Source organism: Artemia sp. Qi Xiang Cuo, chromosome 15 (assembly GCF_049724085.1).
Source record: "Artemia sp. Qi Xiang Cuo chromosome 15, ASM4972408v1, whole genome shotgun sequence".
Taxonomy (NCBI): Eukaryota; Metazoa; Arthropoda; class Branchiopoda; order Anostraca; family Artemiidae; genus Artemia; species Artemia sp. Qi Xiang Cuo.
Window position 1 is genome coordinate 21,049,399 of NC_142808.1, and position 18,703 is coordinate 21,068,101.

At 36.8% G+C, this 18,703-nt stretch overlaps 1 protein-coding gene across 1 annotated transcript in view; it reads right to left on the reverse strand.

Moving 5' to 3' along the window:
- Nedd4 (E3 ubiquitin-protein ligase Nedd4) overlaps nt 1–18,703 on the reverse strand; it is a 105,806-nt gene that overhangs the window by 62,267 nt on the left and 24,836 nt on the right. The window contains exons 4-5 of the mRNA XM_089101850.1: nt 1,788–1,981; nt 456–621 (exon numbers count right to left, since the gene is read on the reverse strand). Coding sequence (XP_088957976.1) covers nt 456–621; nt 1,788–1,981 — 360 coding nt within the window. The remainder of the gene's footprint in view (nt 1–455; nt 622–1,787; nt 1,982–18,703) is intronic.

The following is an 18,703-nucleotide window of genomic DNA, read 5'->3' on the forward strand; positions in this document are numbered from 1 at the left end:
GAGTAACTGGCTTGCCCAGCCTGATTTGAAACCAAAAACATATCCAGGAGCCGGATATACACCATCTCCATCCCCGAAAAATTTCGCCCGAAGCGTAAAAATGTAAGAAAAATGCATATAAACATATTTTTGTGGTGTTTTTAATCCCCCCCACTCGAACAAAAATCATGGATACACCCTTAACTGAAACGTAATGGGGCATACAAAAATCCAGTGGGGGGACGGGGGTTATCAACTACACATAGAATGGACTCTTAGCGACTTTAACCGTTAAATTTGTAAGAAACCTATATTTCCACGTAACTTTTCTCATTCCAGGGGAGCTATCAAATATAGTATTCATTCCGCAACCTTACAGTTTGCCTCATTTTGTGTTTATGTTTAGAACACAAACAGACTAGCCTAATCTCACTATTTTTATGTTCGACTAAGAAACTCAGTAGAGATAAACTCACTTCCGCTGGCAATTCTTCCCTTCCAACATCTCTCGTATTCAGAACTTCCCAATCGTCGGGTTCTTGCAAAGGGATGGATGGGGCAGCTCCAGCTTCTTGTGGGCTTTCGTCTCTTGAAACATAGCCATGACAAATTTCCAAATGTCCTTTTACGCGCGACCTCGTACTGCAATGAAAGGACTGTCAGTTCATTTAATCTAATCGACAGGTGATGTATTGCTATAGGTACGGCTAGCGAGGCTATTTCTTTGCATCGTCATAGGTGAAAAGGAGAGTAGACATATCTTCCATGTACAAGTAAATTAGGACATTATATGATAACATTTTAATACTATTAATAAGGACAGTTTTGTGGGAAAAAAATTAATTAAACTTCTAATTATGATTTTATGCATAATTTGAAAATGTAATTTTTCAAATATTTTTAAAATTAAAGATAAGGTCGTTATTAATAAGCGGGAAATTCCTGGAGAAATCTTCCGTAAAGGGGGACTTTTCAGGGATAATTTTCCAAGACGAAAAGGTGGGAAGAGGGTATTTTTCTAGATTTTTTTCCCTTTAAGATCGCAGTAACACACGCCACATAAGCTAGTATATATATATATATATATATATATATATATATATATATATATATATATATATATATATATATATATATATATATATATATATATATATATATATATATATATATATATATATATATATATATATATATATATATATATATATATATATATATATATATATATATATATATATATATATATATATATATATATATATATATATATATATATATATATAGTATAGGTGGTTGTGAGTGCTTGTAAAAAGAGTTGTCCGTGCGTTACTTGGACGAAGTGAAGTGGTTTTGTCGGCTTCGTCGACGAAAACATTGCACAAACCACACTTTTATTTTGTTTCTTCGCTTCCATTAGATGCTACAGTAATTAACACTTCCACCCTTTAAAAGTGGTTATCCCCAGAAGGTTTTCTTTATTTTTTATTTATATTTTTTTTCACGAGGAATTGGCTAACGAATCGTCAGGAAGTATGGACGTAGTCTTGTTTACGCACACTATTTACCACGTTATACCACGTGGGATATATAATTACCCATATAACTACCCAGTTATACACGCACACTTACCTTCAAGCTTTAATAAGTTATTATTTACTGCAATCATGTCAATCTCCCCCGCCCCCTTTGTCACACACAAACACATACCCTCATTCAAACGGTGTTTGCTCAAGAATTGCCGCAAAATCAGAATTTAGTCTTGTTTAACCATACCAATTACCCTCAAGTTGGATAAAGGAACTTACCTTCGAGCTTTAAGCAGATAATATTTGCTACAATCTTCTGCTCCATCATAAGGTAAGTTATCAAGATTCAGCTCAACCATACCGAGGAAATCATCTCGAGTAAGTCGATTTTCGTCAAATACGGTAATAACTAACTTGTGTTCATCTGGTTTAACCCTTAATAAAAACGTTTCATCCCATCGAGGATTTAAAGTCTGAAAAAAATACACAAATTATGAAAAAGAAGAAAACTAGACCTTTGATTTGAAAAGTCATCTTCGAATTATAAAAACCACAATTCCAAAACCATATCCATAACCACAACTAAAACCAAAAACCATTCCCAAAATTATAACTACCCAGAATGATCCGAATTACAATTAATCCGGAATAAGAAAAATTATAATTAATCCAGAATAATCCGAATTATAACTAATCCGGAATAATCCAAATTAAGAACTAATCTAAAAATTATAAAGTTGATTTATTCAACTTCCAGGCTGTTTTAAAGGACTGATTTCTGCTAATTGGATTGTTAGGGAGGACATACAACGGCCCCTTTACCAGTAATGGTTTTGTCATAGTCTTATACAAATCAGGTGATGTAGCTATGTTACTGTGAATGTCCAAAATCTGGTTAAAGTCAACTTTCTACCAGTGAATGTCCGAAATTCACCAATTTCGGATATTCACGGTAACAAGTATTTAAAAAAAGAAGTCTGACGATACACATCTGATCGCATCGCTAAGGCTCCGTTTAGATACAATGTTGTTTTATAAGACTGATTTCTGTTAATTGGATTGTTAATTCTGTTAATTGGATTGTTAATTCTGTTGTTGGATTGTTGACAGTAAAGTCTTTTGTTATGACTTTATACAAATCGTACGATGCCAATAAAAAATGGCAATAAAAAAAATCTGACGATACCCTCTATGGTTCGTCAGGATAATAACCTGGAAGAAGAGTATACTAGAAAGCTTAAAATGTCTGGTACATTCCTATGAAAACTGAAATTAATCTAATTAACTTGAATATTAAATAAGGAGAAGTAAAAAAAAAAAAAACTACAAACATAAAACACGTTTTTGAAGAAGCGTTTGAAGAACTGATATTAATGTCCGATATCACCTTGAAAATTTTTAAGAAAACCATAAGACTGATCATTATTTGCCACAGCCCCTAAAAAGAAAATTTTCGTGTAGCACAATCATCGGTGATAGAAATGGAATCACACTAAGAATGACTTGAAAAAGGACATCAAGTTAGGATTAAAAACGCATCTTGCTTCTATTAGTACATCGAAGGTTTTAACCATGATATATCGATTGGCTATATTATAGTTGCCATTCTCCGACACTTTAACCCTCTTTACATAGAAATCAATGTTTTGTGGCACAGATTAGCAGAAAAGCCAGTTTGCTGTGGCACGATCTCTTTTGCTACTTAAAAAGGGCACAAGATATTCCTATTTCCCCGGGATAGTTTAATCCCCTATCCCCGTAAAACATTATTGATTCACGAAACAACGATAAGCCTCGAACTCGATTTGATCTCATCTAGGACGATTTCCGACCGTCCCCGGAAACGACTTTTGACAACGAACTAACCTTTCCGTCTTGCGTTTTGGAATGTCCGTATTGTAAACCCTGATATACAATTTGGCCGCATATAAGGTGTTATAAGAACCCACTCAGACACACAATGTTGACATAGCGACTTTATCTGATGCTAGATTGAAAGGTTTTGGATCTATTTTAGTTGACGATTATGAAGTTTTATTTTCTGGCACTGAAAATAAGCGCCAAGCTGGTGGCGTTGCCCTTGCAGTCAGCAGGAATGCAAAAAAGTCTATGCTTGAGTTTGTCCCCAAAAACAGAAAAGAATGATGAAAGTCCGTTTCGCAAGCTCGCAGTCAAAGCTGACATTCATTGTTGCGTATGCTCCGACAAATGAAGCAGACAATAACAAGAAAGACAGTTTGTATTATGAAATTAACGATCTAGTCAATTCAGTGCCTGACCGCGATATATTAGTTATATGGGGTGATTTTATTACCAAAGGTGCTAACAGCGGTAGCTATGCACTTGAAGTGATTAGACAACATGGTTTGGGTGTCATAAATGATGATGGTGTGCGATTGATAGATATGTGTGCTGGCCGTGGCCTAATTGTTTGGTGGCTCGTTGTTTCCCCACGGGGATATCCACAAGCATACTTGAAGTTTCCCTGATGGAGTGACAAGAAGCCAAATTGACCACCTCTTGACCAGGAAGCGATACAGGCGATGTTTGGAGGACTTGCGTTCCTTTCGTGGTGCTGATTCGTTCTCTGATCACCAACTAGTGATCGCCCGTATCAAGCTAAGGCTAAAGACTATTGTGAAGTACAAAAGGAACTCTTAGAATATTTGAGGTACAGAAGCTAAGGGACATTCATTCGACAAAAATATTGTTTATCCCTCTACAATAAGTTTCCTAGCCTTGTTTGTGAGGAGAGATCTGTTGGTGAAACATGGATCCAGATCGTGGGAAATGTGCAAAGTGTAGCTGAAGACTCTTGGCTTTGCTAAAAAGAAAAGACTGATTCTTCTTGGAAACTGACGTCGGTGAGGAAAGAGGTGAAAATTCAACTAGACTCCTGTGATCACAGTCCGATCTCTGAATATAAGGACTACCTTAAGAATGAGCCTTGTAGGCCTCTCTGAATATAAGAGAGGCCCACAAGGCTGTAAAAAGGTCAACTAGAGCGGATAGACGTTGCTTCCTAGGGGCAAAAGCTGCTGAAGCCGAGATTGCTGCTAGTAACGGTGATAGCAGTTTATCACATAACAAAAGAGATCACAGGAGATTTCAAAAAGCCTGCTACTGCGATTGAGAGTAAATCGGGACGACTGCTAACACGCAACGAAGAAATCGATAATATATAGAAAGAGTATGTCCACGCAGATGGTCGACCACTTTTCGAATTGGATATAAGTACAGAGCCAATTAGTTTACGTGAAGTAGAGACAGTACTACGTAGACTAAAGAATGAAAAAGCAGCTGGCATTGACGGTATACATCCTGAGCTATTGAAATACGGTGCTGGAGTGCTAGCTGAGCCGCTGCACTGAGTGTTAATGCAGATATGGGACACTGAGGATATTCCCATAGATTGGAAGAAAGGCGCTATAGTGAGACTATTTAAGAACTGTTGATTGCAACAATTGGCCCGAGGTATCAAACTACAGTCTGCAGGAAGCAAAGTCCTCTGCCAATTACTTTTGAATCGCGTCCAGACAAAAGTTGACGCCATACTCAGAGATGAACAGCATGGCTTCCGACCAAGTAGGACATATGTTGAATTGATCTTCAGTCTTGGAATATTGAAAAATCAATTGAAGGGCAGACTGAAACCATAAAAGCTTTTATTTATTTCTTGAAGGCTTTCGACTCAGTCCATAGAGATTCACTGTGTAAAATACTGCGCTACTATGGCTTCCCTGATAAATTTGTAAGAATTACAATGGCGTTATATGATGAACAAATGTGTGCTGTTCGGACTGACAATGGAGACCTGACCGAGTGGTTCAAAGTCAACTCAGGCGTTCGACAGGGGTGCATTCTGTCCCCAGTGTTGTTTACAATACTCATTGACTTCATCCTACGGGCGTGCAACTTCATAGGTGGCATCCAGTTGAATGAAAGTCGTACTTCATTTGATGCAGACTTCACAGACGATATAACACTCCTTTCTCACTTAAGAGAGGAGCTTCGGTAAAACATAAACGAGCTTTCGAGAGTGGGTGAACGAATAAGTTTGGCAATAACCACGCAAAAGACGAAAATGATGCGCAATAATGTGAATGAACTACCTGCTGAGCCACTGACAGTTAAAGCAAAGGAAATGGAAGAGGTTGAAATGTTTACATATCTTGAGAGTCTAGTGGGCATCGATGGCAGCCCTGAGAATCAAATTGCCACACGTATCGCGTGCGCAGGAAGCGTCTTTGAGAATTTAAGAAACGTTTGAAGAAGTACCACTTTCTCTTTGAAGCTGAAATTGAGGCTCTTTATTAGAAATGTCCTGCCAGTACTAATGTACGGTTCTGAAAGCTGGCAAACAGCTAGAGAAAAGAATCCAAAGTTTTCAAAATAATTGTCTTCGACGGATTCTCAGGATCAAATGGACGGACAAAATTACCAACTCATTCATTAGAGAGAAGACTAAACAGCAACTCGTTATTGACAAAGTCATAAGCAGTCGGTGGCAATATTGGGGGCACATGGTTAGAATGGGTAGCAATTGCCTGCCTCGTGATGTTTGGTGTTGGATTCCTCCAGGAGTTCGACGGCGCGGATGACAGAAGGCTACACTTGGACGATGCCTACAAAAGACGCAGCACTCTCAGGAACATCCCTAGACGATATTTGGCCGAAGACGCTGGAGAGGTCATCGTGGAGACATCGTTGCCGCCTTATGCACCAACTGGCGTGGGAAGTCCCAATACTAAGCCTAAGTAAGGTGACAGCTATCGTTGAAATTATGGCTGGAACAGAAATTTCTGTCAACGAACAGTTTCTTAAAAACATCCTTTTTGAAAGTTCAGCTGCCATGGAGCGCGATCCGCTCTTTTCTAATTTACCGCTACTGCTGCAACCATGATCTCTTTATTTTTAGCGGAATATGCAACAGAATTTGCGGTAAAAAACGAAGTCTATGGAAAATTCCATATAATTTCTTGAAAATAAAATGCTCCAAACAAAATGTCTTGACAAAAAGAAAACATAACAGTCTCATTTATTAATTAAAGAAAAAGAAAAGTTTTTCAACTGAAATTAAGGAGCAACATTAAAACTCAAAACGAACAGAAATTATTTCCTATATGAAGGAGTTGCCCCCCTCCTCAATACCTTGCTCCTCACGCTAAAGTTTTAACACTTTTAAAAAAGCTTCCTATTCTAATTGAACGGCCCTTGTTTTTCAGCAGCCGTTCTTAAGAAATCGGAACAAACAGTCAAATTTTACCGTTAAGAGGAGGAGGGGGCAACCCCTTCATATACGGAATAATTTATGTTCATTTTGACTTGTTCGTTTTTAATGTTGCTTCTTACTTTCAGCTGAAAAAACTTTCTTTTTAATTTAGTTTCTGATCGTTTTTCAAATAAGGCTGGGAAATCTGGCTCAAAATTCCTGAAAAACTCCCTCCCTTCAAGGGAAAGTCCTTCGTAGAAAGTTATTCCTAAGTAGAATACAACCCCTGTAAAATTCCTTACGGGCAATTCCATCCTCGCTGAGAATCCCCCCTTCCATAAAAAATCACGCAGAAGATTCCGCCTGAAAGTTCTAATCGTTATTCCGATCACAGCGGAAATCCCTCCTTCCGTGGAAATTATTTCCCGGATATCCAAGCACGCTGAAAATATCCCCCAAAATATCTCCACGTGCAAAATTGAGGAGGCAAAGAGAAAGAAAGACAAATAAAAAAAAAATTCGCATAGGAATTCTGTGAAATCCCGCCAGTGTAAAATTTCCTCTGGAAAGTTCACCTCCTCAAGGAAAATTATCCCCATGGAACCCCCCCCCCCCCCCCCTCCGAAAAAAGTCTGTATACTTCCCAGTAACAAATACTATACATTAACAATGGATGAATTTTATAACCCAAAGACCCATCCCCAGGAGGGGGGGGGGGTCATGTTATCTCCAAAGACACATTCTTGGGACATTTCAACTATGCTGAACAAAATGACTATCTCAAAATTTTTATCAGACGATTTGGGGGGAAAAGATTTTATCTTTTTGATCATTTAAAAGCGCACTAGAACTTTTAATTTCCGTTCAAATTAGCCCTCTCCCAATGTTATAAGACGATCGGTTCGATATGATCACCCCTAGAAAAAAAAACAATCAACACGCATCCATGACCTTTCTTGTGAGATTAATAAAAAAAAAAAATTCCACAAAATAAGTTTTTGAAAGAAAAGTAAAGAACTCCATTAAACCAAAAATAAACAAAATAAAATCAAATAATCTACCAAGTGTGAAACTATCACAAATCAGCATCGAAAAGATAATTTTTTTTTTACTTTTATAACTTTAATAAATCAAATAATATTAACATTTTGATTACTAAATATGCATATTAAACTGACAATGCACATTCATTTGAATTTTTTTCAGTAATGAAAAAAAAAAAAAAAAAAAAAAAAAAAAAAAAAAAAAAAACATTGTGCCAACATCGTTCTTTACTTAGGCAGCGCGATTGCGCTGCCCAGCGCGATAAACGCTGAATCTGATAGTGATTTTAATTTAGATTCTTTGACTTTTAGGGGGAGTTTTCCCCCCTTTTTTCGAAAATGCGGCAAATTTTCTCAGGCTCGTAGCCTTTTGATGGGTAACACTAAGCTTAAAGAATCTTATATATTTGGAATCATAGTCAGTCCAATAGCGCTGCCTAAGCAAAGAGCGATGTGGGCACAATGTATTATTATTTTTTTTTTTCTTTTAGACCAGGACACTTCGTATCGAAGGAGTTATCGTAGAAACTTCGAAAAGGGCTCATTTGATTGGAAATTGGAAGGGCTTGAGCCCTTTTTAACTGTCGAAAGTGATTGGAGGGCAACTAACACCCCTTCCAAGCCCAACATTTCTTCAAACACATCCAATCAAAATTTTGAGATAAACATTTTGTTCAACGTAGCTGAAAGGTCCGGAAATTATGTCTTTGAGGATAACACCCCCCCCCCCCCCAGCACCCTCATGGCAAGGGTTGTAAGTTATGTCATGGGGGCATATAAGGTTTATATAGAGAGGATGATCGAATAAATTTCAGAAGGGGCTTATTGGATTACTAATAGGAAGTTTTATTGCGCTTTTTGAGATTTAGAGTGATCGGGGGGGGGGGGGGGGATATCCCACCACCACATCTTGGTTTTTCCCGAAATGTATTTGATAGAAATTTTACATGACCATTTTTTGTCGTAGAAACTTCGAAAAGGGCTCATTCGATTCGAAATTGAATGGGCTAGTGCCCTTTTTAATAGTCAAAAGTGACTGGACGGCAGCTAGCCCCCCTCCCATGACCACCATTTCCCCAAACACATCCAATTACAATTTTGAGATAACCATTTTGTCCAACGTAGTTATAAGGCCCAGGGCAAGGGTTGTAATTTATGCCATGGGGGCATATAAGGTTAATATAGAAAGGTTGATCGTATAAACTACGGAGGGGGCTCATAGGATTGCTAATAAGAAGTTTTAGTACCTTTTTTGAGATTCAGAGTTATGAGAGGGAGGATACCCCCCCCCCCACATCGTATTTTCCCGAAATACATCTGATAAGAATTTTGAGATGGCCATTTGTTGTCATAGAAACTTCCAATAGGGCTCATTCGATTGGAAATGAAGGACTAGTGCCATTTTTAATAGTCGAAAGCGTTTGGAGGGCAACTAACACCCCTTCCATGTCCATCATTTCCCCAAACACATCCAATCAAAATTTTGAGATACTGTTTTGTTCAACGTAGTTGAAGAGTACAGAAGTTATGTCATTGAGGATGACAACTCCCCACCCACCAAAGCCCTCAGGGCAAGGGTTGTAAGCTATGCCCTGGGGATATATATGGTTTATATAGCAAGGTTGATCGCCTAAACTTCAGAGGGGGCTCATTGGATTGGTAATCAGTAGTTCTAGTGCCATTTTTAAGATTCAGAATTATTGAAGGGTGGATACCCCCCCACACCTCATATTTTCCCTAAATGCAACTTATTGAAATTTTGAAATGGCCATTTGTTGTCGTATAAGCTTCTAAAAAGGATCATTCGATTGGAAACTGAACGGGCTAGTGCCCCTTTTAATAGTCAAAAGTGATTAAAGATGAAATAACCTCCCTCGCACGCCCAACATTTCCCCAAACCCATCCAATCAAAATTTTGAGATAGCCATTTTGTTCAACGTAGTTAAAGGTCTGAAAATTATGGTTTTGAGGATGACAGCCTCCCCATCACCTTCGGGGCAAGGGTTGTAAGTTAAACCCTAGGGGCATATAAGGTTTTCATAGAAAAAGTGGTCGTATAAACTTAGGAGTGGTTCAGTGGATTGTCAACCAGAAGCTGTAGTGCCCTTTATAAGATTCAAAGTGATCGGAGGGCGGATAACCCCCCCCCTCCCCCGACACCTCGTATTTTCCCAAAATGTATCTGATAGAAATTTTGAGATGACCATTTGTAGTCATAGAAACTTCAAAAAGGCTCATTCGATTGGAAATTGAAAGTACCTTCTTTAATAATCCAAAGTGATTGGAGGGCATCAAGCCCCCTCCCCCATGTCCACCAATTCCAAAAACAAATCTAATCAAAATTTTGAGATAGCTATTTTGTTCAGCGTAGTTGAAAGGTCTGGAAATTATGTCTTTGAGGATGACACCCTCCCCCCCCCCCCAGAGTAGTCCCCCCCCCTGCGTTTTATTTTCCACAAATGCATCCGATAAAAATTATGAGATAGCCATTTGTTCAAAAATAGTCCAAAGATTATATAATTAGCCCTTTGGGGTGGACAAAAACCACCAGAGTCTGGGGGTAAGGGTTGTAAGTTATGCCTCAGGGGCATATACGTTTTTATGGAAGGGGTAGTCGTGTGAACTTTAGAAGAGGCTCATTTGATTTGAAATAGATAGTTCTAGTTTCATTTTAAAAGTCAAATATGACCAAGAGCAGCCAGCCCCCCCCCTGACATCCTCTTTTCCCAAAACACATTCAATTGAAATTGTGAGATAGCCATTTTGTTGCCAATAGTTAAAAAATCATATAAAAACGTCTTTAGGGTGGACACAATCCCCCATAACCCTTGAGCAAGGGCTGTGAAACATACCCAGGGCAAATAAGATTTTCATGGAACAGGTAGTCGCATAGGCTTTAGATTGGGTGGAGCTCCATTGATTAGAAGTCGGAAGTTTTAGTACCCTTTAGAAGAGTCAAAGTGAATGAAGGGTTCGTCCCCCCCCCCCGAAGCCGATCATTCCCCAAGACATATCTGATCAAAATTTTAAGAGAGCTATTTTGTTCAGCATTGTTGAAAGGTCCAGTATTGGGGGTGTCAACCTCCCCACGGTCCTCAGGAAAGGCCTGTAAGTTAGGCAATTCGTTCATTGGTTAAACATAGTATATGTTATGCATGCATGCTTGAACTTTACTTTCCAAGAATGAGAAGGGTATTCAGGTGAGCCTTTCAGAGAATGTACAGTGGAGTGTCGAACAGAATCAAAGCACATTATATGTAAACATTTTTTCAAAAGGGAATAACGCAGTAACAACTGAATACACTTATCTGGAAAATTCAAAAAAGCAATATTTGCATGCTATCAATACTACTATAACTACCACCACTACTGCTATCACACTATATCACACGCTATCACACTATCCATTTACAGAATTAAGGGGAAATTTGAACTAAATAAAAATACGCTATATGCATGCACATTGTCACAATAACGTATTTCAAGAATTGATTTGGGTATTTATTTGAAACTTACAGAGAATACTTAAAGGGGAAGATCATGTCACCAAAAGGCAATATGTGCACACTACTGCTAATACTACGGTTGTTGCTACATTTACTTCTACTACTACATCTACTACTTCTATTGCAACTACTTGTAGGCCTTACAGTATTGAGATGAAAATTTCAAGAAGTATATAAACATGCAGCAATGTCATAGTAATGGCTAATTGTATTAAGTTCAAACCCCCGGGCCTTGACTGAGAGGGATGTTTAACTGTCCAAAAGGCAATAGGTTAAAACTACTGCTACTACTAGTACTACCGCTGTTCAATACTATTACTAGTAATAACGATACTACTACTGTGACTACTATTAAAACTACGTCTAATGGTATGAAGGTAAGATTTTCAAGATATTTTGTGGGGGAAGATGAACTGAATCAGAACAGACCCTCTGTATGCAGGTTGTTAAAAGGTTATAACTACAATATCTTAGGAACGGTTTAGGGTGTAAATTTGAAAATAACAGGGCTGGTTGTCAGGGATGTTAAGTTAACCAAAATGAAATTTGTGCATCGTAATGCTACTGCTTCTACTCATACTACTGCTAGTGTTACTATTATTACTACCTCTATTACTGCTACTGCTACTAAAGCTTAGGCTACTACAATTAATTCTACAGCTACTACTACTACTACTGCTATTAAAACTAATGATGTTAAGGCGATAAATTTGGGAAAAAAAAACTGTATGGAACTAAATCAAAACACACTATGCCCAAACAGGTTGTCAAGCGGAGGCATCAGAAATGCTTCAAGAAAAGTTGATGGTATGTATTAAGCTGAAACTTTCAGCGTGTGTTGAAGGGGATGTTAAAGAAACCAAAGGTTCTATGCGCATACTGCTGCTAATGCTGCTACAACTATTGCTACTGCGCAAGCTAAGGGTAATAAGGTGAATCTCTTAAGGAATATTTAGGCGGATATTGAACTAAATTAAAAAAAAAAAAAAATTATGGGTATGTGGACTTTCCAAAAGATGATAAAGCCATATCTAAAGAGCAACTTACATTGCTAATTTAGACCTTTAAGGGTAATTTGAGGGGGATTTTGAACTAGCCAGAAGGAATTATATGTATACTTTTAATACTACCACTACAGTTAATGTAACTAATGACGCTAAAGGTATTAGAATGAAAGTTTTAGGGAACGTTTCAATTAATTAAAGGAAAAACTGTATGCATGCAAGTTTTCAAAAGGACATATAAACAATAACATAGGCAACACCACTCTATAATACCTAGAAATATCATTGAAACTTTTAAAGGAGCAAATTCAACTGAAAATTAAAAGTTCCGGTGCCCTTTTTAAGAGCAACAAGAGATTGGAGGGCAAGAAACCCTTCTCAAAAGGGCATATAAACAATATCATAGGCAGCACCACTCTATAATACCTAGAAATATCGTTTAAACGTTTAAAGGAGCAAACTCAACTCAAAATTAAAAGTTCAAGTGCCATTTTTAAGAGCAACAAGAGATTGGAGGGCAAGCAGCCCTTCTCTCAAGCCCCTTCATTTTCTAAACGCATCCAGTCAAAATCTTGAGACAGCCATCTAGTTCAGCATAGTAGAATAGTCCAGCACCTATGTCTTTAGGGATATTAGGCATGTCAACCCCCCACAATTATTCAATGGGCCGATTAAACTTTAAAACTAAATATTACTTTAATAAATAAACAAGCATTGTGTATATGGTTGCCATTAAGACACCTCAGCAATATATCGAGAATGACTGGGGATAATCAGTTGAAACTTTTGGATACCCCTATTACTACTTCGGCTCTTACAATTCAAATAAATAAAAAGAGGGCAAGCGTATCCAGGTTGTCAAAGAGCATAGATAGAATCTTTTGGGAGTTACATTAAGTTTTATTTTTCAGGTCAACTTCAGAAACGATAAATTTAAGTTAAAAAATACTGTTTGTGTTAGGATTAAAAAATTGTTGAAAAAGTTTCTCCAACATGCAAATAGTAACCCATACTATGGATTCTTATAGAAAAAAACTGAAAACATATAAAATATTATTTTTTCAATGAAAAAGACTATGTCAATACCAAACGAACAGAAATTAATTTTAAAAATTTTTTCCATAAAACAAGTTTTTCAAAGAAAAGTAGAGCTCCATTAAGCCAAAAATGAACAAAAATAAAGTCAAACAATCTTCCAAGCGTAAAACTACCACAAATCACTATCAATAAATAAATGAAACTCAAAACGAACAGAAATCATAGGCAGCGCAATAGCGCTGCCTAAGTAAAAAATGATGTTGGCACAATGTATTATTTATTTTTTTTTTTTTTTGGTTTTAGACCACGGCACTTTGTATCGAAGGAGTTGTCGTAGAAACTTCGAAAAGGGCTCATTCGATTCGAATTTTAAAAGTCGAAAGTGATTCGAGGGCAAACAACACCCCTTCCACACCCACCATTTCCCCAAAGACATCCAATCACAATGTTGAGATAGCCATTTTGTTCAACGTAGTTGAAAGATCTGGAAAATATGTCTTTGAAGAGGACACTCCCCCCACAGCCCTCAGGGCAAGGGTTTTAATTTATGCCCTGAGGGTAAATAAGGTTTTTTATAGAAAGCACCAAGGCCGTATCCAGGGGGAGGGGGGTTACCCAGTTTGAACCACCCCCGAAATTTTTGACCGAGTCGAAAATTAGTAAAACGTAGGTAAAAATCAGTAAAATTGGTCGAAAACTGAGTCAAAAATTAGTACCCCCCCCCCCGAAAAAGTCAAAAATTAGCAACCCCCCCCCGAAAAAAAATCCTGGATCCACCCTTAGAAAGCACTGTCGTAGAAACTTCAAAAAGGGCTCATTCGATTGGAAATTGAGAGAACTAGCGTCCTATTTAATAGTCGAAAGTGAATGGAGAGCAACTAAACCCCCTCTCACGCCCACCATTTCCCAGAACACATTCAATCAAAATTTTTAGATGGCCATTTTTATCAACGTAGTTGAAACGTCCGGAAATTATGTCTTTGATGATGACAAAGCCCCCGCAGCCCCTAGGGCAAAGGTTGTAAGTTATGCCCTGGGGGCATATAAGGTTTTTTTTATAGAAAGTTGTGTCGTAGAAGCTTCAAAAATGGCTTATTCGATTGGAAATTGAGAGGACTTGTGCCTTTCTTGTTAATTAATGCGAACAATATGCTTGCATCTCCTTGCAAAGTTTGAGTCAGTCAGGTTTGTATGTTATTGTTTTTAATTTTTGGCATAATTCCAAGTTCTCATCAATAAGGCGACTTCTCAGTTTACTCTTGATAATGTTCTTGCTTTAAAAAGAATTGTTCGCATGCACATGCAGAACCGAAAAGGGAAAGAATAGCAAACGCGAGCTATTTCAGCTGATCCAGCTATTTCAGCTGATCAGCTGATCCAGCTGAATCAGCTGAAATCAGCTGATTTCAGCTGATTTCAGCTATTTCAGCTAAGACTCAGCTGAATACTATTCCAAGCGTTTAAACTGCTCACCTCCTCCTTCTCTAGGTCATTCAAAGCAGACCACTTGTGTTGTGAACTAAGATCACATTTCTTCTTCTCCAACGGTTCTAATTCAACAAAAAGACGTTCGAATTTAGAGTGGCATATCTCCTTGTTTTTTAAATCCAACAACTGTGGGTGTGTTCATGGTGGAAAAACTTAATTCGTATTTACTTCAAATTTAATACGAATTAACTTGCAACCTGGAACAGTTTATTAACAAATGCCTCAATACGCATTATAATTATTATTAAAACACGAGTAATTTTAATGAGCAATGAGTAAAATATGAAAAATATGAGTTTTGATCCCTTAATACTCATTAATTATTATTAGATTGGTCATTTGCCTCCATTTTTCCCACTTTGATGATGGATGTACAGAAGTTGGTTCAGTAAATACGCTAACTAACCGTATTCACAAAAATTTAATACAAAATTTAATACGAATTTAATTTTCGATCGTTCCAGCTGTTAATTCACTCTCACATGGAGCGAAATATTTAATTTTTATTAAATATTATTAACTTTTCGTCGGACCGGGAACACGCTCTGTATTTCAGAGCTACCAATGTCAATTTCAAAAGTAAAAAATTTCAGTCAAGTTATTGTATCCTTAAGAGGATTTTCGATAAATGCTAGAAGTTGCTCTACTGTTTTTAAATTCCTGAAACCTGCTGATAAATGCTTCCCTCATATTTGAAATTATTGTTTTAAATTGGTGTTTATCAATAGAGGAATTATTTTCTTGAAGATGCTTCAAGAAGCTCGGAAAGCAAAACAATGTTTCCCTTTCAAATCCTGAGCAAAAATGGATTATCTATTTTTAAATTTTATTGCTTCTTCTACTTTCGAAAAAGATGAGTTTGCTTTCCCTTGAAGTTTATAATTAAGATGATTTAGGTGAGACGCAACATCTACCATGACATAAAAGTTTTGTATCCACTGATCGTCTGTTAGTTCTGGATAGTGAACGCCCTTCTCAAGGAGAAATGCATTAATTTCTGGAAAAAGGGACTTGATAACTGATAACCCTCTTAATAACAAACGTACCTTGTTATAAAGCACAAATTCAGCATACTCACTCTCCATTTCAAATAAAAAATCTATGAATTGGCGATGATTTATGGCGAGCTTTAGCTAAAATGGAGTTGATAATGGTAATCACTAATTCCATAAATTTACAAACTTCTTCCGGAAATGTTTGCGCATGAAGCGCTAATTGATGAATGATACAATGGTAAACTAGTATCTCGTGATTAATTTTTTCTTTCAAAATAGCAACAAACGCTTCTTCTTACGCCGGTCATACTTTTGGCCCCAATTTTTGAAATCGACAAAATTTTATTGAGAAGATACACATACACTTATTTATACACTCAATTACAGCACTTACGATAGCTTCTCATGGGTCTGACCGTTGAGTGGTAATAACCCTAAAAGTTTTTCTTTAGGGTCTGAATGAGACAGTGGAACTTACAAAAAGTGGAAATTGTGATGTATCATTTATGTCACATGACTTGTCAGCTGCTATTGGTGAAGCCGAAACCAATTTCAGATCTTGGATATGCTGTGTATTTATATTTGAACACATTTTAATTGTTCTATCTTTAATGGTTTTGGAAGACAATGGTAACTTTTCAATTATTTTCAGAATATTTGCTTTGTTCTTAAAAATCTTTTAACTTAAACAAGAAATTCAAAATGTTTCCAATCTATGAAAGAATTTTATTTATCAAGAAAAGATGCAATTTTTTTCTTACCAAGTTTTTTCTTCTTTTAATGAAAATATTATTCCGTGGATATTTAGGTACTGGTGCATTATGCGGACACCGCGAAAGAAGTCAAGTTTGATTAATGCTAATGAAATAAAATAAAATAGAATGATTATATAATAGTTTGGAAACAAAGTTTGACTATATATATTCACATTAGGGGGGGGGGGAGGGTAAAGCATAGCATATATTAAATACGTAACCTAACCTAGGTACCTTTTCCCCCTTAAACCCCCCAAAAACAGTTTAAATATGGTAAACGCAATGAAAACCACGGTTTGCATTCCATTTCTCTATACCGGTCTCTTGCAAATAACCCGTTTGGCGTGTTTCGTCTCTCGTTTCCTTGATACAGTATATAGCGGTATCCACATAATGCAACAGTGCCGATATTTGTGCCAGAGCCGCATTTAAGGGACAACAGCCACATTCGGCTCCGGAGCCGCACTTTGCCGACCATTGAACTAGCTGATTCATCACCAATAGTGATAAAACTGATAACATAATGCAGATAGAATTTGCACCTCACCTCATTGCACGCACCTCAATTTAGAGACTAAACAATTAGTAGGCGTTTCATCGTCTTTAATTTTTGATCAAACATGCTGAAAAGAAAACAAATTCAGGTACTTACGTGTTATTACGTGTTACGTGAAGTTAGGTTAATCCTAATGAAATATACTAAAATATGATGAAAATATAATACTTCAGTAAAAAAAATTATGAAAACTACAACAGAGAATTATGGAAAGCTGACCACCCAGAACGCATTATATTAAATACCTAACCACTTCTATACATTAAATTAAATAAAAAACAAGTTTTTTCAACAGAAAGTAAGGAGCAACATTAAAACTTATAACAAACAGAAATTTTTACGTATACGAGGGGGGTTGCCCCCTTTTCAACACCTCGCTCTTTAGGCTAAAGTTTCTTAGTGCTTTAAAAAAAATCTTTGTATTGTTTTAATTGAACGAGCCTTGTGTTTCAGGAGTCGTTCTTAAAGAATTGGGAAACAATCCAAACTTTAGTGTAAAGAGCGAGGTGTAAGGGGGGGGGGCAACCCCTTCATATACCGAATAATTTTTTGTTCGTTTTGAATTTTAATGTTGCTCCTTACTTTCAGTTGCAAAAATGTTTTTTTTATTTAATCAGAAATATTAAAATTGCGTTTTTTTTAGTTTTGGTCACTATTGTGTCGCTCCTTACTTACAGTTAGGAGGGGCCTGTACAACAATTATTTGAGGGATAAATCATGTGAACAGAAGAGAAATGTAAGGAAAGTAGAGAGGGCATTAAAATACAAATTAAGGAGGCATAAAGTGGAGATCAAGGATAAAAATTGCAGAAAACCCAGAAGATGCAGCTAGACGGCATAACAGTAAAATACTGTATTGGCATGTCAAAAAATTTAAAGGGAAGCGTCAATCTGGACTTGTCCCAGTTAAACATAGGACCGGAACCACAATTAGTGATTAGAAAAGAGTTAAAGGGAGGTGAACAGAACATTCTGAGAATATCTATAAATTTACAAAAATGACACAGAAAAGAATGAAAAGTTGGTGACACTTTGGAAGACAAGGAGTATTAATTTTGCAAGGAAGAATCAGACACTTTTAGAAGGATTGGAAAATAATAAAGCCCCAGATATTAATACCTAGTGCGGTAAATGATTTTTTTTTTTAATATGTTGGTTGTGAAGTTAGAGATGAATTACTGAAGATTAAGAATATTATTTTGAAAAATACCTAACGGTTCTAGGCAAGAAAACGATTCCTGACGTGATTTGAAAAACCGTCAAAAATTAAATAAGTAAAAGAATTTTTAACTCGTAGTTAGGAAAAACATTAAAAGTTACGACAACGACAACAGTTTTTTACGACAACAGCGATCTTACAGCTACAGCCTAGCAAAAAAACTGATTAGGCTATTTTTTTGCTCATTTGTAATGCTTTCAGTGCTTTGGAACATTATCCTGCTTATAAGCATCATTTTATGCTGAATCCAAATATATAAAGTTCATTAAGATCAATATTACCCATCAAACGTTACGAGCCTCAGAAAACTTGCCCAATTTAAAGAAAAGGAAGAAACACCCCCAAAAACTCAAGTAATCTTAAGGAAATTCACACTATC